The following is a 26656-nucleotide window of genomic DNA, read 5'->3' on the forward strand; positions in this document are numbered from 1 at the left end:
GTTTCTTCTTCAAGAGGCTAACTATAATCTGGCTGAGACAGTGATGACTTATTTAAAAAATAACTTCCCAACTTTAATCCGCTACCCTGGGTAAAAAACTGCCACAAGAGTTTTGCCTTAAGACACAATCATTTTTTGTTAATTAACAGAAGTCAACGTTTGTTTCAATCTCTGGAAAATATGAATTTCTAAGTCACTTAAAAAGTGACCTCCATGACAAGACAGAAAACTCGAAGGAAGAATTACTCACCATCAGATAGGAATTAAAAAAAATAATCTCTGAGGGGATAAAACAACAGAGGAAGTATCATCTGGCTTGTAAAACATATCCTACCATCTTCTGAGCATCTATTTATTACATAATCAAAGAAAGACCTCCAACTGGCAAGATGAAGTGCATTTATAAGAGCTGGTGTTTTTTTTAACTTCAGAAACATGTTTAATTTTGAGTATTAAACATGGCTGAGAATTTTGGAATTTTCAGAGGACTCTGTATCAGATGCTCCCAATATCTTTGCAGTTTCCCAGGCTGAGCCCAGGTCCGCATTTAGTGGTAGGAGCTCAGTAAGAGTCCAAATGTGGCTACCTGTACTCAAGATCTGCTTACCTCCAAGAGGTCCTAATCTCCTCCCAAAGAAAAGGAAGATTATCAACATATCAATATCAAGTTCTCAAAGTCGCCTTGACTGAGTATAACCAAATAATACAATTTTTCAAAAACATCTTAAAGAAGGACTTTCTCTCAAAATGTCAACAAGGTGCCATGAACACTTGCTTTGGAATATCATGATGTAGGACCATCAATTTTGTTTTTAAAATTGAAAGAAAACTTAATTTAGAATTTGGAGGAAATGATTACAAAGATAATAGTAAATGATAAAACAGTTGTAGAACAGACCCAAAGAAGATACTGTTTTCAAGAGTAATATATTTTCAAGAGTAATATATTTAGATGAGACAGAGACTAGCAAACATTGCCAGTCTTCAAGTAGCAGAAAGAATTGATCCTGCATCAATGTATGAGAAAAGCCACATTAAGAGATCAGTGTCATTTAAACTGGTTTCCTCGGTGTACCATGATTTCTGATTTTATATCCATCTGATTAAAGTTATTCTTTGTATTCTGAAACACCAACAATAAAACAACTCCCCCAGTATTTAAGAACTAGCTGCTCCTTGATAATCCAAAAAACACTATCCTAATTCAATGACGCTTACTCCTTGGAAGGAAAGTTATGACCAACCTAGACAGCATATTAAAAAGAAGAGACATTACTTTGTCAACAAAGGTCTGTTTAGTCAAGGCTATGATTTTTCCTGTGGTCATGTATGGACATGAGAGTTGGACTGTGAAGAAAACTGAGTGCCGAAGAATTGATGCTTTTGAACTGTGGTGTTGGAGAAGACTCTTGAGAGTCCCTTGGACTGCAAAGAGATCCAACCAGTCCATCCTAAAGGAGATCAGTCCTGGGTGTTCTTTAGAAGGAATGATGCTAAAGCTGAAACTCCAGTACTTTGGCCACCTCATGCGAAGAGTTGACTCATTGGAAAAGACTCTGATGCTGGGAGGGATTGGGGGCAAGAGAAGGGGATGACAGAGGATGAGATGGCTGGATGGCATCACCGACTCAATGGACATGAGTTTGGGTGAACTCCAGGAGTTGGTGATGGACAGGGAGGCCTGGTGTGCTGCGGTTCATGGGGTCATGAAGAGTCAGACACGACTGAGCGACTGAACTGAAGTGAATTCAATGATAGTATTTGATCCATCCATTTTCATCCATTAGAATCACTAAGAAAAGAAGTTTTATTTATATGAATCGGTCACACCCACTAATTCAAGATTCACAGATCTTAAATATCTAGCGGCTGACAGAGCAGCTGACACGCACGGACACCTACCACCTGTTAGCGCTCTCCGTGTGTCAGCTCACTGTGTCACGTGGACCCACGTTTCATTTAATCTTCATAAGCCGTGGAGGCAGGTTAGGTTCTCCTCACCTTGTGTGTAAGAATCTGAGGCTTGGAGGAGAAAAGTCACTCACCCACACCCAATGCCATCTGACTCCAAGGCTCTTAAAAATTACTTACCTCATTCCAGAGAGCATCTACCACGTACAGGAGCTGGAAACTGTTGACCAAAATCATTGCTAATGATGGAACAGCGCGATTCTGTTCCTTCATCTCAGCCAAAAGCATCACAAGGTTAATGACCACCTAAAACAAAAGGGGCAGGTACAGTTTCCAGAGAGAAAGGTGGTAATTTCCCAGCCGAGAAAGCTGCAGACACACCTCACTGAGAAGTCATCATCAGTGATGAGACACATCAATCCCTTGATAAGATGTACTGAGGTGGACACTTATTCTGTGGGAGTCTTGCCAAAGACACACAACCTACTCCAATCATGAGAAAATGCTGGACTAACCCACATCTAGGGGCCCTCGTACAAAATAACCGAGTATTCTTCAGAAGTGTCAAAGTCATGAGAGACAAAGAACGACTAAGCAACCGCTGCAGACTAGAGGACACCAAATAACAAACAAGTGCACAGTCAGGCCCTGAAGAGAGTCCTGCAACAGGAAAAGGCCAACAGTGGAAAAACAGTGAAAACCTGAATAAGGTCTACGGGTTTAATTAAAACTACTATAAAAGGTGAATCTGTCATTCTTTTTTTTTTCTCTCTCTTTTTTAACTGCTATTCTTGATAACTATATTATGGCTCTGTCAGACACCAACATTGGGGAAAGTGATGTGAAGGAACTCTTACTTTTGCAACTTTCATACAAGTCTAAAATAAGGTAAAAGTACATTTTTTTTAAAGGAAGAAAATATATTTTTTCTTCATAAATTCATCTACACTATTATTTTCTTACATAAACACAAACTGATATAGTCAAAATAATACAAACTCTTTTAACCTATAACCTATAACTTATAACCTATAACACAACATCTTAACCCTTGGACTATATTTAAAGTAAGAAAATATTTGAAGTAGACAAATTTATGGAAATTTATAATTATTCCTAAAAACATACCACCTATAAGCTCACTTCAAAACTGTCTACATTTCTTTCTAAATGCAAGACTAATTTGTACTACTGAACTGAAATTAAAAAAAAAAAAAAAGACATACCCATCCAATCAATCCGGGACGCAATTCACAAAAGTACTTGAGATCAAAAGTACCAATCCGAGGGTTTAACTCCCGGCCAATGAAGAAATCATAGATGGCATTTCCTAAGAAGGGAAAAGTTTTTATCCAAACGGGATTCCAAACCCAACTATGAGACTTTAAAACCGCACTGCTGTCTACTACCCAGGGTCACAATTCAGTCATCTCCAACAGCCTGGCAGATAGTCGGGGAGGACACGCAGGGGACGCTGGCCCCATCTGGAAATATCCATGCTGCTACAGGCATGGGACCTATGGGGCCCAGATTCCTGGATTTTGAGGGAACTGGAGTTTTTTTTTTAATGTAGACTCACAATTTTTAAAATAAGTCATTTAATTTTTTTTAATGTTTTTAAATACTTTAGAATTGACCAATTTATAATCTCTATTATTTGATTTTTTTAAAAAGGATATGTACTGTTTCAAACAAAATATAACATAAGCCATAAATGGTTATAACACTAATGTTACTGAAATGCTGTAACTTTTTAAAATGTCATACTGTCATCAAGTGACTAAAAAAGGAAGAAGAAACAAACAGGAAAGCATGAGGGGAGAATCACATTTTCTTCCTTTTATTTTTCTTAAAATTATTTTTCATCTTTTTTTTCCTATTTCTCATCTCTCATAAACTGAAGAAAGAAGAGAATTCTATGAAAGCCTAGAATTGGATGCTGAGGGGCCAGTGGGGGTGGGAGGGTACGTTCGTGGGAGGCGTTCATGGGACCCACGCAGTCTAACGCTGCTCACCAGAGCTGGCCGGCGACAGTTCATCCTGGGGCGCTTTCAAAGCCCTGGCATAGAGGTAAACACTCAAGCCCGTGGCAAAAAGAATGGCTGCAAGCGCAAACTGCAGGAAGTGACGGTACACATAGTAAAGCTCGACATTCCAGAAGAAACACGCTCCGACGAGTGCAGATGTCAGGATAAAAGCATAGAATCCTTTAAAGAAAAAAGCGGGGGGGTCAAAAAATTAATGTTAACCCAGGGTTCACAAGAGATTTATACCATTGTAAAATAATGCAACATTATTTGTTTAAGTCTTAGTTTCATTACCCAGGATAAATACACACAAGTGCATGAACAAGCAGTGCCCCTGAGGTTAGCAGTCTTCAATACAGATGCTACATCTCCCATACAGACTTAATCAATAACAGTATGTTAATTAATAACATAATTATTAATAGGACTTAATAATGACATACTTATTTTTCATTGTGAACAGTCATCTGCTTTTAATTAAGAGAGAGCTGAAAAGAGGTGCACCAAAATTTACCATAAAAGAACCTCAAAATTCATATGGTCCAAACGCTCAGGCCCAAAGTCAAATGGCTAATTACTGACAGAGCTGGGCCAAACACACATTTTAAAGTGAGTGAGTGAAGACACTCAGTCGTGTCCAACTCTTTGCGACTCCATGGACTGTAGCCTACCACGCTCCTCTGTCTATGGGATTTTCCAGGCAAGAGTACTGGAGTGGGTTGCCATTGCCTTCTCCAGAGGATCTTCCCAACCCAGGGATTGAACCTGGGTCTCCCGCATTGTAGGTAGACGCTTTACCATCAGAGCCACCAGGGAAGTCCTGGTGGACACATTTTAAAACCCTAGGGTAATCTTGGTTATAAATTATGAATATTTTTATCTGAAATAATTTATCAATAATGGTCTCAAAGGACCCTGAATCGTACTCTATCTCCCAAACACAGACCTCAAGACCCTGCCCTCAGAGAATGCCCCAACACGAATGCCCCCTCCAGGGCCGGGCAGGAGACTGAGGGGACCAGCGGGCTGGAGACACCAGGGAGGGACTGCTGGGGCCCAGAGACAATGTCCATTCCAAAGTAAAAGAGACCATGAGGCCCCATGAGAGGAACCCCTGTTCCAAGCTAGCCCTGGTACAGCTTAACAGAGAGAGGCTGAGTGTCTGCTTTTTCTTCTGACCCAAGGAATAGTTTTCCTTTCAGGAGTCGAGTGTCTGCAAAAACTGTCCTCTAAGTCATCAAATCACATTTGGATAAAAACAGTCTAACACAGAAAAGAGGTAGATATTATAAGAATTCTGAAAGGGGGGTGGGAGGAGAGTTTAGGAGGAAGGGGACACATGGGTGCCTATGGCCAATTCATGTTGATGTACGGCAAAAACCATCACGATACTGGAAAGCAATTATCCTCCAATTAAAACACATTTTTTTTAATTAAAAAAAAAAAGAATTCTGAAACCAAAGTTTTTGTAAAGTAAAACTGTCATCTCTAATTAACTATTTAAATCCATGTTTTCCACATATCATATTTACTCTAAAGAGTAACTTTGTAAAACACTCATTTAATGCTCATAAAATTTATGAATATTAAAGAAAAAGAATGGTAGATGAAGCAGTTTCTTGCTCTTGCTCTCTCGCCTATGTGGATTAAATTATTCAAAACATCTTAGGACTCTCCTTAGTTTATAATGGTAAAATCTTATAATGCTAGCGTGAGAGTAATCAGATGAGGTAATTTTAAAAAGAAGGATCAAGCAAAACTGGTCCAGCCACTGCCAGCTCCAAGCCCAAGGCTACTGTGCTCAGCCTGGGAGGAGCTGCGCCTTCAAAGGGAAGCAAAAACAGAAAAGAAGAGCACTCAGAAGTAAATGGGCACCTAGAGAGAAGCCCACAAAACACAGATAGTGACAGACCTGATGGCAAGAAGTGAACACCACCCCATCCCTCCCCAGATTCAGCCTCACTGGGGAAACAAGGCATAGGACAGATTCTAAAGCTGGTTCCAGAAGCAAGGAATCCAGTCAAAGTAAGCAAAATATCTGACAGTAGCAGCAGACAAGTGTTATGCAACCACCATGGGTCAGGTGCTGAGCTAGGCTCGATGCTTTACACACCTGGCACAAGAGGCATCTTGAGTATCTCTGGCTTCCCCTCTGAAGCCCAGCAGAGGGATTTCAGATACAGTGGATGCTAGGCGAGCCACTGAAAAAAGCATCCGCAGTCAGACAGGTGAGAAGCGACAGGATTAAAACCGTCCAAGAATTAAAAATGATAATAATAATTCCCAAGGGAAGGAAAACAGTCTACTCAGTCTAGTTACAATGGAAAATCATTTAAGGATAACTACACTATATATATGCCTGGAGGAGGGCACGGCAACCCACTCCAGTATTCTTGCCTGAAGAATCCCCAAGGACAGAGGAGCCTGGTGGGCTACAGTCCATGGGATTGCAAAGAGTCAGACCCAGTGAGTGACTAAGCACAGTGCAGCACACTATATATACGTTTATTTCTTAAGTTAATGAAACTTCATCAGTCTTTACATGGCAAAGGTGGGCTGATCCTCTTCCTCAGCACACACTCCTACCACAGGAGGGGCTGGATCAAGAGGGACAGGGCCCTCTTGTTGAGACGTTCAGTGAGACTTCCACTCCATCCACTCAGAGCTCCCCCTAATGAGCGCCTTCTACAGGCCAGTCACTCTGCTGATGAGGAGGATACCACAAAGACACAGCCAAATCCCAGCCCACAGGCCGCCTTCTCATGGGGAGACCCCCGTGAACAGACAAGCACACTGATGTCTGGAAGGCCTATCATAGAGGAAAATAAGGCAGGGTAAAGGAAAGAAAGGGACCTGAGGGCTTCTCTGAGCAGAGAGACATCAGAGATGAGGCAGCTGACACTGGGGGAAAGTTTTCCAGGCAAAAGCACTGAGAATATAGCCTAGAGATGGCCCACAGGCCAGCGGCCGGAACAAATGGGCAAGAACTCCCAAGAGCAGGAGTGGCCAGGAAGCCCACATCAGTGTAGGACTTCACTTCCTGGAGATGACTCAGGATGATAAAATGTTTATGCAAAACTGCTTCAGGGAATGATAAATGCTATTAAGAAAATAAAACTGGGGCTTCCCTGGTGGTCCAGGGGTTAAGAATCCAACCTGTAATGCAAGGGACACCACCAGTTTGATTCCTGGTCCAGGAAGACCCCACGTGCCACAGTACAACTAAGCCCATACACCATGACTTCTGAGCCTGCATGCCTAGAGCCTGGGATCCGCAACTACTGAGTTCACTCATTACAACAACTATTGAAGTCCACGCACCTAGAGCCTGTGCTCCAAACAAGAGAAGCCACTGCAGTGAGAAGCCTGTGCACCGCAAACAGAGTAGCCCCTGCTCACTGCGACTAGAGAAAGCCTGCGGGCAGTAACAAAGACCCACCATAGCCAAAAATAAATTAATAAGTAAATAAAAAGAGAATAAAACTGGAGAGAGGAAAAGAGTGACTGAGGGGCTTGTTACTCTAAACAGCATAATTTTTACATATTGGCTGCAGGTGTGAGCAGTTTATTTGCATGCCCTTTAGACTACTAAGAAATAATTAACTTTTTACTGCTCTGGTGCAATCAGCTTTGATAGTTTAAGAGTACAACACCCAAAAGTCTGTGCTATCAAGTCATCAATGTGAGTCTTAAAAAAAAAAAATTACCATTTAATCTGTACTTGAGTCTTCTTCCATCAGTAAGAGGTGTTCCTTCTACAACCTTAAAAGAAAAGTTTTTTTAATTAAAAAATTTATAAAGCACATCACTTTACCGTGTGTGTGTGTGTGTGTGTGTGTGTGTGTGTGTCTTGTAAAATCACCTAAATTTCAATATGCCCAACAAGGAGGATTGTCTTTGGTAGGAAAGTTTAGTAACAAGTTTCAAAAATCTTTGCAGCATGCCCTTTGGTGAAGTAATTCCACCTTCAGTTTATCTCAAATACAAATCGAGTAGTGACTTCTCTGTGTACTCAGACTATTGCAACAGCCACCCTCCCCCAACCATCCCATGTCCCACCACAAGACTAGATGTGTTTTCAAAAACCTGTACATCTAGTTGATCTCTAGCTCAAAATCCTTCAATGACTCCCCACTGCTTACAAAGTGGAGAACAACTCCAGCACCTCACACTTGTGCAGTCCTTTCAATCAGGTTCAACCCCACTCACCCAGTTCACTATGGCCCATACAGTTGATGGCAGGAACTCATATACTTTCTTGCTCTGCTATTTATAAATATATGCTCACCCAGTTATTCAATCATTTCATGTGATTCTTTTATCTCCAATAAGAGACAGTGAGTATGTTCACTGGACCATTGTATCTCTTCATGTGGATCACCCACGGCATCCCCATTAAAAGGTACTCAAGAAACACATGTGAATGGGATGAGTTAAAAAGTTCACATGCCCAATGGCAACTAAATTTTACTCCCCAATATTCAGAAACAGCGAAATTCATTATAAATTATACTAATATGGTATCATCTGTCTTCGGCCAAACTACTATACTCTTTCATTATCTGTGAAAGGGAACCCAGTAGAAATGTAATGTCTGTTTGAGATCACAGGATTAGCAAAACCACAGGCTAATTTCAAATGATTCTTATCTATTAAAGGTATCTAACAACTCCTGTGTTTGGTTTTAGTCTGTGAAATACATATATATATAAGTAAATATATATAAACCCCATCAAAACTGCTTTTCTCAATAAATATTATCTAGTTGACCTAACTTTACTTAAGTTTATCTGAACTTGTGGTTTTTACTGTAGAGTCTTATTACAAAAATACCTGAAAATTCACATCACAAGAATACCTGAAAATTCACATCACAAGAATCCTCTCTAAGGCCACTGTCATGGTGAGGTCCCAAAGTATTTAAAGTTTGCAGCTCTAGCCTCCTATCACTGGCATTCTCCATTCCCAATAAAACTGATCCTTTCATCTACAGACAGTTGGCAAACCTGCAAAGCCCTAAGAATAAGATCTTTAAATGAATTATTTATTCATTAAGGAATCTCATGTTCCTTTAAATATATCCAAGTAGAGGATTCTACTGAAAAAAAAAAAAAAAAAGACTATACTCAGCAATGAGGACAAGTTTTAAAGACACTGCATGAGATCAACGGTCCAAACAACAAATTTCTGAGATGAAAATTTAAAAACTTATCATATTTTAAAAAGTAAAAGAAGCGGACTAAAGTCCATTGAGCTCAGTACCCTATCAGCTGATAATTTAAAATTCTGCACCTGAAATGACATATGAGGAAACTTTTTTCTTCCCCAGAAACCTCTGCTATTATTCGGGCTATTTTGCAAAACATCTTATTCTTTTCTATTTGGTTTGGAAAGTTACACAAGAACCCTTAATCAGATTCTTAAAGTTCTACTTGATAAGCAAGTGTTACAGAACACAAAGAGTAAAGGTTTAACAAACGAAAATTTCTAAGCTTGGGTGGTTGTGACCATGGACAGCTTTTAACCTTAAAACTACTATCAATATCTTCACATAAACATGGGAATGGAAGGAAGACCACCTCACTGCACTGCGCCCCACCAACACAACCTTACCTTTCCAATCGGCAGTAAGTGGAACAGAGCCTGAAGGAGAAACCAGAGCAGGTAGGCCCCAAAGACTCTGGTTTCCCATAAGTCACCCAAAGCTGGCAGAGGAGGCGGGAAATTCAGAAGACTGGGCTCTTTCTGCTTACACATCAACAGCAACAGGAAGAGGAAGGCCGGCAGGCCAAGCATGATGAGAAAAACACCTGTAAATAATCAGTGAGCATTCAAGGCTCTTATTTCAATCCAGGCTAGTTTATTCTTTTTCAAGAATCACTTGAGTTTCTAGTGAAGGTCAGAACTCAAGTCTGGCTAGCTGTTTGAAACCAACGTCTAATGCTCCATGAGATAGTCCGCATGTCCACCTGTTACATCTTCTGGGAAAGCAACCACAGGCATAAAAGTAGTAAAAAAACAGCACACATCCAGAACTGAAGAGCTAGATTCCACCTCAGAAACCAACCTCTAAAACATTCAAAATCCAACCACAATGGGAGTAGATATGTTGAGATTCCAGCAATCTGAAGACTGAACATCTAAAAACTATCTATTGGTCTAATCTTTAAAAAACAGAAACTTTATATCCCTAAGTTTCTAATAATTAAAACAGTATCACATTCAGGGCTTCCTTCATGGCTCAGCGGCAAAGAATCCGCCTGTCAGTGCAGGGGACGTGGGTTCAGTCCCTGATCTGGGAAGAGCCCACATGCCGCAGGACTAGAGCCTGTGCCCTAAAGCCCTGGAGCTGCAACTACCGAAGTCCATGCCCCTCGAGCCCGTGCTCCGCAGCAAGAGAAGCCACCGCAGGGAGAAACCCAAGCACGGCAACCAAGAGCTGCCCCTGCCCACCACAACCAGAGAAAAGTCCGCACGGTGATGAAGACCAGTGGGCCAAAAATAAATAAGTAAAATTATTTAAAAAAAAAAACAAAACAGTATCACATTTATGTAGCATGTGCACAGACTGTTAAGCAATGTTGGACACCGCCTAGAGTTACAACTTATAAAATACACAGCAGTTAAGCCATGCAGAATTTTGAACCACTTGACACCAAGAAGTCCTTTCTTGGTATAACCTCATAAAACCTCACCAACTCCACCCACTTAATAACTCCGTCTCTGAATGCTTCAGATCTTTGACCCTCAAAGGCAACCCGTCTACCAGGTAAGGTAGACACCATGACCCCACTGGAAGCATGCAGCTTATTCCCAGTGTTACTGCCAAGCAAGGCCCTGGCACCATGGTCTGATTATTAGCAGATTTCCCAATCACCAATCGTTCACTGTCCTTCCTACATACAACTATCATACCAACCTTCCCTTCGTCACTTTACACTTCTTTGCTCAAAAACCTATGAAAAGATCGCTAAGAGTTTTACATACAGCCACAAGGGCACCCTTTCTCCTCTATGATAACCCTCCCAAATACTCCCACTCAGGCCTTCGTACCTGTTGTTCCTCCTCACTGAAAATTCTTTCCAGGCTCCTGCCAGGCTCACTCCCTGGCTGCCCGCAGATTTCATCAGAGAAAGGCCTTTTCTGCTCACTTTACAGCAATGACCACTCGCCCACCCTTCCTGCCCTCCCCAGGCTGATTCTGATGCCTACCAGGCACTCCTCCGAACTCCAAGTCCTTTGACTGTGTGGCTGTCACTTCAGAGGTTCTCAACAATGCAGGTCTTTTTGTGACAACTATTTCTTCCTTCGACTCTACTTCTTTTAATTTGATCTCTTCTCTTCTCGCACGAAGGCTATACTGTGTAGGTATATAACTACTCTCTTGTGACAAGTGGAATTTTTCCTATTTAAAAAATAAAAAGTATTAAGTATCTAAAGTCAATAAGTATCATGAATGCTACCACATTAACTAATTCAGTATCTTAATATAGCCATATAAACTAATAAATTTGTTAAATTACACTTTTTTTTTTTTAACTTTTTATTTTGTGTTGGGGCACAGACGATTAACAATGCTGTGATCGTTTCAGGTGAACAGTGAAGGGACTCAGCCATGCATCATATACACATATCCATTCTCCCCCAAACTCCCCTCCCATCCAGGCTGCCACATAACCCTGAGCAGAGATCCATGTGCTATATGGCAGGTCCTTGTTTGTTGACCATTTTAAATATAGGGTATACCTGACCACCCCAAACTTCACAACTATCCTGTCCCCCCAACAACCACAAGTTCATTCTCTAAGTCTGCGAGTCCCTTTCTGTTTTGTAATTCAGCTCAGTTGTGTCATTTCTTTTTAGATCCCACACATAAGGGATGTCATACGATACTTCTCCTTCTCTGACTTCACTCAGTATGACATCCTCTATGTTCAGTCTTAATTCAAGGACAGAATTTTAGAAAAGATTCTAAGGAAAATGATGGTTTTCAATGTGCTTCTTTAGAGAAAGTCACTTTAAGAAAAAGATGGCCCAAGAGGAGGGATGAGCCACGTCATACCTGTGTGTGTTTGTGAGGCATGTCATTCCTCTCGATGAGCTCGGGCTCCCCATTGTATCTGTTGATGCTGTTTCCAAATGGCTTCTAAGTTGAAGAAATTAAAACATTTTAACCATAAGAATGGCAATTTAGTAAAAGGGAACATGATGGCAAAAATTCAGTGTTGTGAAACCCAGCAATAAAACCAAAGATTTTCACAGTCTGAACTCAGCCTATTTCAGCCTATTTTTGCTAAAAATGAGATGGAATAGAACTGACTAGAATTTCCCAATCTTCAAAAGATTGGCTCTCAGAGGTTTCTATTGCGTTGGCCAAAGAGTTCATTTGGATTTTTCTGTAATATAACGTTTTTCATAACATGTTTCGTCTTTTAAACAAAATTAGACTAAATCTTGTAATTTCACTATTCAATAAAAGATGCTCTAAATAATAGGAAATGAAGAAATAGTGGGTACTTTCAGAGTACTACTAGTAATCTGTGAACTGCCTATTTTCTCAATTTCATCTACCTCATTTTTATTTAACCTTACATTTTCTCTCCCAACCCACTCCAGTATTCTTGCCTGGAGAATCTCATGGACGGAGGAGCTTGGTGGGCTACAGCCCACGGGTTGCAAAGAGTCAGACAAGACTGAACGACTTCACTTTCACTTCACTTTCTCTCCCTAATTCTCTTTTCTCAACTCAGTCTCTTTCCTTGAATGCCATTCTCTTTAAGCAGTGGAGGGAATTTCTTATTGATGGTACAAAAGGAAGGACTTAAATTTACAAAACATTTTTCAGGCAATGTGTGGCTGAAATCTGTAACTTTGCTTCTTTAAAGTCACAGACAGATTATACTGCTAATAAAGCAATAGGAGGAAAACAAATTAAAAAGATAAATATATCTTTTGAGGGGCTAGCTATCAGAAGACAACATTAATAGAGGACCAAGTTCTAGCTCAAATCAAGGTCTAACTGAGCAGTGACAGCATTCAACATATACTTAAGTTTATCAAAGTGCCAACGAGCCACTTAGCAGTGGTTTTGCAAATGTCCAGCATGTGACCCACAGCAACCACAAGTGTAATCCCGTAACTTAGCCAGTCAACTGACCCTAAACTATAATGACGGCAAATTGATAGGGTATCCACGCTGAAGCAAAGTAATGCAAATAGTGCAATCAGGAGTCCAAAAGAACAAGGATGACATGATGTCAAAGCTACGTGCAGTCTAAGTACGGTCTTTCATGCACATCACACCATCCTCAACTCAGCAATGAGTCCGTGGTGAGCCCAGGGCTCAACTGGTGAAGAGCAAAGCTAGTCTGTAGCTCTTGGGTCACCAGGACTGTAAGGAAGTTACACTGTAAAAAATATAGTGGTCATTAAAAGCTAAAAATGACATGTGACAGAAAGCATACAACATTTGTTCCTTACCCCGAGTCATCTGACTAGTAAAGAGAGCCACTGACAAGGTTCAAACTCACTAATAATCATCAAAATGCAATTTAAAACAGTGAGTTGAAAATCTCTGATGATCATATTGGTGAAAAAAAAAAAAAACAACTAATAACTATTATACTCAGAATGAGAAAATAGTCATTCATACCCTACCTGAACTGGTATAAACCTTCTTGAAACAATTTGGCAATATGCAGTAAAAGCCTCAAATCTACTCTATCCATCTGACAGAGCAGTTCCACTTATAAGATTTTATCCTAAGGATATATCAGATGTGTAAGAATATTTGTTTATAATAATTAAAATTTAGAAAGAAAAAAGCTAAATGCCTATCAACAAGGGTGCTAACAATTACGTTACCTCCATACAATTTGTAGTAAATCCAAACAATACTATACAACAACAAAAGTGAGGTAGGAAAATATAATAGACGGTTATTCCAAATATCTCAAAATTTTTAAATCTGACTACAAAACACTATGTAATAATCCAGTTTTTTAAGGTTATTAAAAATGTGTGCATTTTATCCAGGAAAGAGGTAACATTAAGTGAAGAGAGTAAACAATGACATTTATTCAATTCTGTTTATTTATAATTTTGATTTGGTCTATGATCCAAATTATTCATTGTGCAAGGTCCTACAGGCTCTGCATACCCTAATATTTCCAACCTTGAACTGTGAAAGTAATTCAATTAAAAGTGTCATCTTTGAGTACAGAAGGTAATTAAGTACAGTGATACTAAGCAAGAATGTTTTTATACCATATATTATGTCTCATCTCATTCTTTTCTTTTAATTTTTTAAATTTCTTTGTCTCATTATTTTCTACATGAACTTTTATTTACGATAAAAACTTAGTTCAATCTATAATTTGCATCTATTTAAAATTTAAACACTGCTTTTTTTCTTTTAAAACCACAATATTAAGTAACACTCGAAACTTAAAAACATTCTTTTTCACGGCACTTAAAAGCATTATACCTTCTATTCTTCCAAACATTCATTTTCTAACGTAACCTTTCCAACTCACCACCTTAGATCTGATGTTTCCCTGACATTTTAATATTATTAACTGCAGATCACATGCGGACACATAAAGGGGGAGACGTGATCTGGGCAGACTAAACGCTATCTGAGACTGGAGGGCTCCCAAATACACGCACCAGCACCAGCGGAGTCAGTTTAACTTCCAACATGTCTTTCCTGGCTTCCTTCCTTGCTTCCTTCAGGTCAGCCTGGTACGATGCTGAGGCGGATCGGCGGGAACCTTTTGGGAGCCGGCCAGGGGACCGGGAGCGAGACCTCGAGCGGCTCCCGCGGCGTCTGGAGGGAGAACTAGAAGTCGAGCCACTTTTCCTTTGCCTGAAGGAGGTTAAAGGCTAGAGAGGGAGGAGAAGGCAGAGCTTCAGCGTTTAAGTCAAAACACATGCAGACCCACGCTGCAAGAAGGGAGCAATGGCGGTGATTGGCATCAGTGCTTCTAAAGTCACTTCAGGAGCTCATGGGAGCAGAGCATCCATCCAATGAGGCCAGTGACAACTGCGGCAATGGCCCGTCTCTCCTGAGGCCAAGGCACCCTTTCCACTCCTAACTCTCCTTTGATGGTACTGCCAGGAAATGCCTATTCTAAATCAAGTAGCTATATATTGTCCCAATAACATATACAAGAGATACAATAACATTGACTCAGACTGAGATGGGAACTTCCCTGGCAGTCCAGTGGTTCAGACTTCGCCCCTCCTGATTCAGGAGGTCTCGATCCCTGGTCGGGGAATTAAGATCCCACATGACTTGCGGCCAAAAAACCATAACATAAACAGAAGCAATATGTTAACAAATTCAATAAAGACTTTTAAAAATGGTCCACATCAAAAAAAAGAAAAGAAAATCTTTAAAGAAAAAAAGACAGATGATGGGACAAAAGTAAAGAGCACACAAAAAATAACAAGAAAATCAGTCCCACCGTTTCACTCCAAATAAAACAGTCAGATTTTTTTAAAAAGTCCAAGACTGGGTTACTTAGTAATATTTTACCCTGCCCTAACCTACTCCAAATGTTTCCAGGGATCTAGGCCTCAAGGAAGGCAAACTACCCCCCAGTCCAAATCCTTCCCACCCACTTTGTGTGGTCCCAGAGCTAAGAATGGCTTTACAGTTCTTAAATGACTGCAAATAAACTCAAAAGAAGAATGAAACTTGGTGGCACATGATTATCTGAAATTCAAAGTTCAATGTCTGTGAATAAAATCTCATTGAGACACTGCCATGCCCAGACCTCCTCTCACGCTGCATGAACTATACATCCCACAGTGCCTCAGACATCTGCAACCTGTCCTTTTACTCAAAACTGTCACAGACCCCTGGTCTACAGCACTTGAACTGTGGTCCATAGGCTGTGGGCTCGAGATGGGTTACTGATCTGAGACAAGGAATGAAATTGAGAAGAAATGAGTAGAAATTTTTATAGCATTTTGGCCAAGTCAATTTATGTCTATTGAATCTGAGAATTAAAAGTCAGGACTTTTATTTTGTACTTTTTTTTTTCAATTGCCTAGTAATTATGATATATTAATAAGTACTTATATACCATGGATCAGATATTTTCAAGCTCAGGTCCTCCAGATAAGTTGAGAAGCCCTGGGCTCAAATCTAATGAATGTCACTCTCCTGATTAAATCTCAGTGTTTAGGATGAAGCCCAAACCCCTCCGGTTCTGGTTCCTTCTTAACCCTCCTCTGGCCCTTGTCCACCACACCCTTTCAGCACTGGTTGTCTGTGTCCACCCCCACCCAAGCCTTTGGCACACAACCCACTGTGGAAGCCCCTGGCCCCATCACCTGAGTTTCTCGATCTGTCTTCAGCACTCAGCTCTGAAAGCCTGCCCCAAAACCCCAAGCCCTTCCCTATTCTTGTTATGCTCCAGTACCACCCATGACAAGCTGTCACAGAATGGCAGAGTGCATTAAACCAGAGAGAGTGTGATCTAAGTGTCTGACTTCAGCAGACTGGGAGCTTCTGAGGAACACAGCACTGTGCCTCATTCATACACTTCCAGAGCCAAAATTAGGATATGACCCAAAGCAGGAGTGTGAGAGCCAGACCTCACTGCTCTAAGCTTAAAAACCATACCTACCAGGATTTCCCAATTATTATAAACATGGTCTATAAACCAAGGAGCGCTTACCTTGATATCACTCTCTTTCAATTCAAGTTCAGTTCCATCTTTGTATTTCACGTTGTAAAGCTGGGAGTTGCTGTCATGGCTCAGAATTTCTACTTCATAATAAAGCGAACTCCCAGGCCATCGACCTCTTACCACCTCACCATCGGCAAATTTCCTACTTGGCATTTTCAAAAATCTGTCTGAATAGTTTAAAAAAAAAAAAATAAGAGTCTGAGCATATACACATTTGTCTTTTCTCATTAAACACTAAAATATAACTTTCCAAAATGTTTAACTGGTCAAGACTTTCGGGCTAAGCCTCTGGAGGAAAGAGTGTACAATTCCTGTTTTACAGTTGAAGCTTAAATATGTTAACTGTTTTGTCCAAGGCACAGAAAGACACAACGTGAAGTGGCAGAGTCAGGACACAGAGGTTCTTCTCTCTGCCTCACCATATTTCACTGGAAATCACTCTATACACAGCAGTGTTACTGAGGATTAAATATGACAAAACAGAAAGGCTCAGATGATTTGCACCATGCAAAACACCACCCACCTACAGTGACGACACTTCTTTAATTAGCAAGGCACAATCTCACAAAGTACACATATTTTCTGATTTATAAATCTACATAAACAGTAGTTCCCTCCTTATCCGAGAGGGATATTTTCTAAGACCGCCAGGCATCCCCAGTGGATGCCTGAAACCAGAAAGTACAGAGCCCCATATATACTATGGGGAGATATACTATAGTCCCTTGGATACTACACATACGTACCTATGATAAAGTTTAATTTATAAATTAGGCACCACAAGAGGATAACAACAATAACTATCAATAGGACAAATATAGAACAATTGATTCTTGAGAGTCCCTTGGACTGCAAGGAGATCAAATATAATTAACATTATATAACCTACCAAGAGCAAGAAAAATAACTTCAAATTGAAAATGAAGAGCAAATTTGGGGTTTTCACAAATCTTTCAAGTTTTACAGCTGAAGTCTCAAATGTATACCAAGTAATTCTGCCAACCACATAACTAGGCCAGTATCCTAGCTCTTTTTTTCAAATGCCTACAAGCAAACATCAACCTCCAGTCATAGCCTTCTTTTCCAGTGAACCAAAGCACAGCCCATGAAGCCTGGTATAAGAACACCACCCTAAGAAGCCATAAGCAATCTGCAGGAATTGCCACTTACATGAGACCTGTTTGCTACTTTTTTTTCAAACATGGACTGATTGCTGGGTGCTTCTAGCTTTTAGGTAGTAAGAGCTTCTCCCTCAATGGACCAGCAGATTCGCATTTCCACAGGACAAAACCAGCTCCTCCTGACATCTACACAACACCAACTGAACAAGCTAGACCCTCTGAAGAAGGCAGTAAGACAGAAGAATCTCTCCTTGCATCACCTTCATCCCCGAAATATCCTCTGGGCATACAAACAGACATTCCTCACTCGGCTCCTGTCAAGAGCTGATTACATAACAATACCAACATCTCAGAACTTTTGAAGACTCTCCAGAATTAAGAAAGGAGAAAGTCACATTATCACACCCCTCCTGAGAAAAAGTCTTTCCCAAGCATCACTTTTCTTCCCTGTTAATCAATCATCTGAGAGGCAAACTTCACAAGCTTCATTTGTTTAGATAGATAGGAGCTGGCTGGGTAGATGAAAGAAAACAGAAAGACAGGTGGTGATTAGAGCATGTCAGTCCATTTGCATGTTAGGTACAAGACACCTACCTGAGATAGCATTACTGGGGAAATGAAGGGGTTTGGGCTGGGGGCGGGGGGAGCAAGGACAAGGAGCCCAAATGCTCTGAGGATGAAGTCCCACCTGGCTGAGTCCCGTGAGGGGAACTTGAAAAAAAGAAGGTGGTGGACACCTTGGGACCCGGAGGAGGGGCACAAAAAAGGAAGGTGACAACAGCAAGTTTTGCCTATTTCAACATTTGGCTCCAAGCCTCCAAACACTCAGAGGAAGGAAATGTGCCCGCTTCTCTCTTCTCTTCTGCCCCTTCCTTCCTCTCAGACCCCTTAAAATCAAACCTCTGTTATCAGTACTAGTTCTCTGATGCCAGTTGACCAGGGTTGGCAGAAGGCAATTACATCTTTCTACATGAAGATGTCATTCAAGTTTCAAATAACTCTTTATAAACTTTTGAAACCCAGTCCCTCAGGAATTAAGGGCTGCCTGTGTGTGCTAAGTCACTTCAGTAATGTCCGACTCTGCGCTACCCATGGACTATAGCCTGCCTCTCTCCATGGGATTCTCCAGGCAAAAAGACTGGAGTGGGTTGTCATGCCCTTCTCCAGGGGATCTTCCCGACCCGGGGCTCAAACCCAGGTCTCTTATGTCTCCTGCATTGGCAGGCAGGTTCTTTACCACTAGCGAAAATCCCTTGAGCAGATTCTGTCCCTTTCGGAAATTTTATTGCACAGATACCACATACACAGTATCTATCCAATACTGGTCATAGGTCAATGCCAAAGAGGTTTTTCTGTTATCAATCAAATATTTGGGGTTAAACAAATTAAGATATCTCACGGATATCTTAACTCTAAACTCCACTTAAAAGAAAAAGAATTAGGAAAAGCAATCTTTCATATGGTGGTTGAAAAAGGAAAAAAAAAAGGGACAAACCGGCATTCTTCTCAGAAGACCTCTATCTCATACACAAATGTTCCAAAAGATGAAACCACCACCATTATGATGGTACACCTCCACTCTGCACGAGTATCACACAGTGCCTCACATCCTAACCCTGCAGGAGTCACTAGGCAGGTAGGACAGAAAAGCCCCAGGACATTTATGCAGTCACCGTACCATCACCTCCTGCTGCTACTGCTGCTAAGTCGCATTCAGTCGTGTCCGACTCTGTGCGACCCCATAGATGGCAGCCCACCAGGCTCCCCCGTCCCTGGGATTCTCCAGAACACTGGAGTGGGTTGCCATTTCCTTCTCCAATGCGTGAAAGTGAAAAGTGAAAGTGAAGTCACTCAGTCGTGTCAGACTCTTAGCAACCCCATGGACTGCAGCCTGCCAGGCTCCTCCGTCCATGGGATTTTCCAGATAACAGTACTGGAGTGGGTTGCCATTGCCTAGAAAGTCAAAAGATAGGCCTCCCTCAAAAGGGAGGTTTTAGCCAAGTATGTCTGCAAAGAAAGATTCTGTTTACTGAACACAATGACTTCATCCCCCCATTAGCAGTGGAAACATGGGGACCCTCAGGCTTTTCTCTATTAAGCCACATGCTTGCTAACTTCAGTGTCAGTTGGCACTGGAATCCTTACACATTTCGGCTCCAATATGTTACTGTTTATCAACACAACAGAATGTGCTATTCCCTGCTGATCACATCTTCGGTCATCTTTCTTCACTTTCCCAAATCAGTCTAAACATGGCAAAGAAAGGGGAGTGCAAATGAAGTCTCACAGCTTCCCTCTTCAACACCTGCACCCAAGGCTGGCCTACCCGGCAAAACCCAAACAGGAACCCCTGGCCTAGCTCCTGCCCCTGCCGCAGGGTGCAGAAGAAACTGCCATCTTCCTGGCTGCACAGGCAGAATGGCCCCACTATAGACCTAAGCAAAATAAAAAACTGAAGGAGCAATAAACTCCCTCCTACTCACCCTTTCCCCTCCTCTCTAGACAGCTCTCAGAAACCAAACTTAAATTGGACTTGGCGCTCGATCTAAATTAGTGCACACACACCCATCCTTTCCTCCATGGCAGTTACTACGGTGTCTTTACAGATGTGCACGTGCTTATTTGCAAGGTCCCTGAGGGCTGGGACCAGAAGCATGGGTCTAGCTGGGTCCGGCCGGGTGCAGGCTCCTCCACACATCAAGTAAGCAAGTTCACTTGCTCCGGGTTGAACCCTTGAATCGTCCACGCGCTGTCCAATGTATCTACTGGGTCATTCTGAGTATCAACAGCCTGATTCCCGATCAGACCGCGTAATTATTTTGGTGAACCGCCTGGAACCAGGCCCTTTGCAGTCAGGCGCTTATTTTTTTTTAAGCCTTAAAAAGATGTATTAAAAAGAAGGGGGGAAAAGGATCGAGCTTTAGCAGGAGCACCCAAACCTGCCTAACTACCCGTTTTTTGAGTGCGCAGAAACACCGGGCGGGGGAATGCAATGCATGCAGCCAGCCTTGGAAGTCGCCAGAGACGGTCACGACCCTCCAGGCCAGTGACAACCACCGACAATTAAAGTCAACTTGGCAACCCCACTTCCCCGTCCGCCAGGCTGCCGCGCCTGTTCTGTCTACCCAAGAGCTGGGCCCGCCAAGCCACCCGGCTAATCTGTCAAAAAAGCGCTCAGAGCAGTCTTGGGAGGGCCGATGCTGCAGGGCGGGGACAAAGGCACCGGGGTGGATCACCCACCCACACATCCTCCCCAGCCAACATCATTTTACCCCGACGCGGCGCGTCCAAAATGGAGGGAAACGTCGGCAATTTAAAACCACAGCTTCATTTCCGCAGCTGGCCGGGCCGGGCGCACTTCAAGCCTCACCAGCAGCCGCCCGGACCGACCCGGAGGAGGGGAGGGCGAAGCCGCTGCTCCACGCCAGGCGCCCCGGGACCCCTGTCCATCCGCCGCACCCTCCCCGCGGGCCTCCCCCAGATCCCTTGGAGACCGCGCTGCGGGGAGCGGGGCGGGGTTTCGGCAGCTCACCTGCTCAGTGATCCTGCGGGAACACGAACGGCTTCGGGAGAGTCGCAGAGCAGCAACCCGGCGGCGGTTCCGCGCGCGCGACACTGCCCGCTTTCGCGCTCTCGCGCTCCGCGGTCCCGCGGCCCGGGCGCGCGCCTCCCCCACCCCGCCCTTTCCTCGCCCCGCCCCTCTAGTCAGCCTTCCCAGGGTTCCTATTGGCTCCTCGGCCTTTTGAATCATGCCCAGAGCTGTCGATTCGTCACGAGACGTGGCGCGTCCGCCCCCCCCGGCCCCACCTAGCTGCCTGACCAGATCTGCGGGTGGCACATCTCGGAGCATTAGCTCCTGGCTCGGCCTACTAAGGCTGTGTTTCCCCCGGCCTTATCTCAGCCGCCAGACCCACGGACCGCTCGCTCTTCCCCACCCTTTCCCTCCCGGCACTCGCGCCACAGTTGCCTGGCGATACAAAGCAGGGAAATTGGTGTATGAAGTAGTTTGGCGAAAGAGATCGTAAAAAGCTGTAAAGAAAATAAATTTGCATAACGATCACTAAAGATCAACTTTCCGAGGCCGAAAGTACTTCTTGCTGAAACACTATTAGTGCTCTCCTTACTGTGTTAAAAAAAAAAAAAAAAAAAAAAACCTCTGGAAACCCGGACGCAGTGGCTCCGAAGGCAACCTGGGACTCCTTTGTCTTGGCAATGGCTGCATCTCGGTAGAAACTGACCTGGGACGGTAGCTTGGGGGCTGTGGGGGCAGTGGGGCCAGTGGGTGGATGTGGGGGTTGGCAAAGAATGTCCATGGGTTCCCTACAGCTCACATCGTTTCTAGGACTGCTGATGTAAGGAGGAGAATCAACATTACGGGGAGGTCCTGCAGAGATATAGTAGAAAATACTCACCAACGTGCTGTGTCGCACAGAAAATTCTGTCGGTGTACACTGAGATACCACTTGACCTGCACACCCGCAACCCCGCAGCTTTAGTTTTACTTGGCCTCCAGAATGCTGAATCATTACACTGTTGACGACGAATCTGTTATGGATCCTAAACCTTTTTTTTTTTCTTTCTCTCCAAGTTATCATTATTGGTTAGTTGGTTTCCTTCCTCTGAGGTCAAGAGTTTAAAGCAGTCCACTGAGGTTCCCCATTTTGCAGTGTGGTTTTAATCCAAGTATTTTTTTAACCCAACTACTAGATTAATCTAACTTACTATATAAATTTAAGTGAATTTCTATTTTGGAAGCACTGTCCATTAAATTATAATAAGTGGACTTTACCATTTATAGCCCAGCTTCCGGTGCAAGACTGCTCATATTCTCAGTTACAACTACAAAACACCCAGGTTTACAACTACAAAAAAAGTAAAAAACAAATAACACATTGAGCTTTCTCTGTCTTCCACATCCAGTGTTGAATGAGTGGTGAATTTCCCAGTTTAGTTCTCAGACATTTGTCATCCACAGTTAGCCAGTTGTGGATTTTCAGAAAATACATAGTCACTTGAAGAGCCGTATTTGGCACTGGTATTTCCCTGGCAGTTTAGTGGTAGACTCCAAGCTCCCTGTGCAGGGGGCATGGATTCGATCCCTGATCTGGGAACTAACATCCCAAATGAAAGGCTCAACCAAAAAAAAAAGATTAAAGCATAACCAGTGGCTACGAGTGGCACAGTCCCTGTTCCCACTGAGTAGTGGAGAAGAAAAGCCAATCAGCACTGCCACTAAAGCAGCCAAAAGACGTACGTGGGGCCAGGAAGGCTTAGATATGAAATACAAGAAATGTGATGTCTTCTAATGTGCCCATTATTTGGCTCTGCTTCCCAGAGGATCTGGGGTATCAGGTCTGACACATGTCTTTCAGGATACAGATCTGGGTACAATTTCCCATGGCATGAAGAAGTACAGCTGGACTCATTTGGTACTGTTTATAACAAACTCTTATGCACTGTGAGCTGCAGAAAGCCTTCTTTCATAAAGTAAAAGAATCCCAAGAGTTGTCTGATAAAAATACATGGTTTTTTGGGTTTTTTTTTTGCTATTTTCCATTTCACTTTATTATTTTTTTTATTTTATTTAAAAACACATTTTTACCAATGTTGTTTAACCTGATTGGCTTGTATTCACATAGCTATGGAGTTCGTGATTAGCATGATGAAATAATTAGGTTGGTCTTGACACAATTTTTTCTTTCATTTTTATTTGAAGAACTTACATTTATATATATTTGCAACACTTACTTATCCCCCACTTTTTTTAATATTTAACTATCAGAGGCCAGAAGGAGAGACTTTCAGTACATGGACCCAAGTATACTGCTATCTTCAGCTTCAGTGGAAGGATTTAAAAGAGGTAAGGCTAGTGAGAAAGAAAAGAAGAGGCAGGAGTTGGTATAATAATCATAGTAACTAGTTTTATTTATTAAGTTCTGTCCTCTGCCTCCTGCTGCTCTAAGGACTTTTTGTATCTTCATTTATTTATTTCACTTGACCCTCAAGACATCACTGGGCCCTGTGAATCAGTGTGAATTTCAGTTCTAACACTCACTTTCAGTCTTCCCCTAGCCAGTTCTCAGAGTCATGATTCCCTCATCTGTAAAGTGGGGATAATAAGTGTACCTGCTCTACAAGGTGATTGTGAGGATTAAATCCAATTATATTAGGTCGGTGCAAAAGTAATTGTGGTTTTGCATTGTTGAACTTTGCTGTTTGATATTGGAATACATTCTTAAATGTGGTTATGTTATACATCATTTTAATGCACAATTCTTGCTTTATGCTTCTTTGCTAATGACATTACTTGCTATTTATTTATATTTATTTTAGGCTAGGAAAATGATGTTAGACAAAAAGCAAACTCAAGCAATTTTCTTGTTTGAGTTCAAAATGGGTTAGGGTTAGGATTGGGGTTAGGGTTGTAAAGCAGTGGAGAAAACTCTCAACATCAACAACGCATTGGGCCCAGGAACTGCTAACAAACGTGCAGCACATTAGTGATTCAAGAAATTTTACAAAGGAAATGGAGTCTTAAAGATGAGCAGCTCAGTGGCCAGCCATCAGAAGTTGACAGTGACCAAATGAGAGGATCACTGAAGCTGACCCTCTCACAACTACACGAGACGTTGCCAAAGAACTCAACCTTGACCATTCTACAGTCATTTGGCATTTGAAGTAAATTGGAAAGGTAAGAAAGCTCATTAAGCGGGTGCCTCATGAGCTGACCAAAAATCAAAAAAATTGTCATTTTGGTGTGTCATCTTCTCTTATTCTACACAACAACAGCAAACCATTTCTCCTTCTAATTGTGACATGAGACGAAAGTGGATTTTATACAACAGCTGGCAACGACCAGCTCAGTGGCTGGACTGAGAAGTTCCAGAGCCAAACTTGCACCAACAAGTGGTCAGGGGTCACTGTTTGGTGATCTGCTACCAGTTTTATCCACTACAGATTTCTGAATCCCAGTGAAACCATTACATCTGAAGTATGCTTGGCAAATCCACAAGATGTATCAAAAACTGAAATGCCTGCAGCTGGCATTGGTCAACAGAATGGGCCCAGTTCTCGATGACAACGTCCAGTCGCAAGTTGCACAACCAGTGCTTCAAAAATTGAACGAACTGTGCTACAGAGTTTTACCTTGTTCCTCTGCCATATTCACCTGACCTCTTGCCAACTTACTATCACTTCTTCAAGGATCTCGACAGCTTTTTGCAGAGAAAATGCTCCCACAACCAGCAGGAGGCAGAAAATGCTTTTTCTAAGAGTTCGTCAAATCCGAAAGTATGTATTTTTTATGCTACAGAAATAAACTTATTTCTTGTTGGCAAAAATGTGTTGATTGTAATGATTCCTATTTTGAATAACAAAGATGTGTTTAAGCCTAGTTATAATGATTTAAAATTCACGATCCAAAACTGCCATTACTTTCATACCAACCTAATACATATTGAAAGGTATAGCAGCCAACAACTCTTATTACAGCTTTATTTCAAGTTCATGGTCAGCATTTTTAATCAATTGTAAATAGATTAACTGGTGTTTTCAATAGCATATGTGTCAATACCTTTTTGATGCATTTGTTGTTTTTTTTATCTAAGTCCTTTGAATCCTCCTTTAGCATAGATTGGCTTCCTTCATGGCTCAGACAATAGAGAACTCACCTGCAATGCAGGAGACCCAGGTTCAATCCTTGGGTTGGAAAGATCCCCTGGAGAAGAGATCCCACTCCAGTATTCTTGCCTGGAGAATCCCATGGACAGAGGAGCCTGACAGGCTACAGTCCATGGGGTTGCAAAGAGGCAGACATAGCTGAGCAACTAACACTTTCACTTTCATAGTATAGATTAACTGGTGTTTTCAATAGCATATGTGTCAATACATTTTTAATGCATTTTTGTTTTTTATCTAAGTATCTAATCCTTTGAATCCTCCTGTAGTGCTAGTTTATTAAATATAAGACTGCTCTATCCTCAGTCTTTTGGTCTATACCATTCTAAGTGAAAAATCTAACCCACTCACCGGATTTAATTTTTTTAACATTTAATTACTTATTTGGCTGCACCAGCTCTTAGTTGCAGCATGCAGGATCTTTGATCTTCATTGCAGCACATGAGATCCTTAGTTGCTGCATTTGAACTGTTAGTTACAGCACATGGGATCTATTTCCTTGACTCGAAATAGGACCCGGGCCCTCTGCATGGGAGCACAGAGTCTTAGCCACTGGACCATCAGGGAAGTCCCAGATTTAATCTTAAAACTTAAAGATCTTTTGTTCAGAAAGTAATTATTATTCAAACATTTTGTTTTTAACATTTGCTGATTAATAACTTTTTTAAATTAGCATAAAATTTACATGGGTATGTTGGGGGTCCTGAATTATTTTTCTGCACAAAAAAAACTTCATACTTCATAGCATGCATATAGGAAAGGGCTTCAGAAACTCTTGCCCTCGTAGATCTTTGCCCCAAGGTGGGCTCCCTCTGTTCCTTTTTATGCCTATCTGAACTTTCCCACCCACTTCACCCTCCATTTCTACAAAATTTCTGATGGGGCCATGGTCACATTGCTTGAATGCCTTCTCCCTTTTTCCAAGAATGGGCTTCTTGCTCATCCTCAGCAAAGCTTCCCCCATCTCTCTGCCTGCGTGGCACTGCCACATATGCCTGTCACTGCCTTGCTGTGTGATGGGCATCCTGAAAGGCAGGAATTGTATTTTATTTCTCTTTGTGTCTCACTCCATTAAAGAAATGACTGGTTAGCTAATTATGAAATTATGTGTCATCTATGTTTCTCCAAAAGCTAGACTAAGCAAATTCTCTCCCTCTTGGGCTAGTAACTGAGATTCTTCTGAGGCTGGGTAAAGGGAAGAGGCAATGGAGGTTTCACT

The 26656-nt window shown here is 42.0% G+C and overlaps 1 protein-coding gene across 2 annotated transcripts in view; it reads right to left on the reverse strand.

Moving 5' to 3' along the window:
* Window positions 1–21415, reverse strand: part of LBR (lamin B receptor) — a 28305-nt gene extending 6890 nt beyond the window's left edge. The window contains exons 1-10 of one of the 2 annotated variants that reach the window (XM_027564582.1): window positions 21293–21415; window positions 16628–16806; window positions 14607–14822; window positions 12001–12084; window positions 11151–11343; window positions 9552–9748; window positions 7646–7700; window positions 3927–4118; window positions 3138–3241; window positions 2092–2217 (exon numbers count right to left, since the gene is read on the reverse strand). In XM_027564582.1, the coding sequence (XP_027420383.1) occupies window positions 2092–2217; window positions 3138–3241; window positions 3927–4118; window positions 7646–7700; window positions 9552–9748; window positions 11151–11343; window positions 12001–12084; window positions 14607–14822; window positions 16628–16792 (1332 nt within the window). In that variant the 5' untranslated portion in view covers window positions 16793–16806; window positions 21293–21415. Of the gene's footprint in view, window positions 1–2091; window positions 2218–3137; window positions 3242–3926; window positions 4119–7645; window positions 7701–9551; window positions 9749–11150; window positions 11344–12000; window positions 12085–14606; window positions 14823–16627; window positions 16807–21032; window positions 21234–21292 lie in introns of those variants that run through there. The other variant, XM_027564583.1, reaches the window with a different exon arrangement.
* Window positions 21416–26656: the final 5241 nt, after the last annotated feature.

Source organism: Bos indicus x Bos taurus, chromosome 16 (assembly GCF_003369695.1).
Source record: "Bos indicus x Bos taurus breed Angus x Brahman F1 hybrid chromosome 16, Bos_hybrid_MaternalHap_v2.0, whole genome shotgun sequence".
Taxonomy (NCBI): domain Eukaryota; kingdom Metazoa; phylum Chordata; class Mammalia; order Artiodactyla; family Bovidae; genus Bos; species Bos indicus x Bos taurus.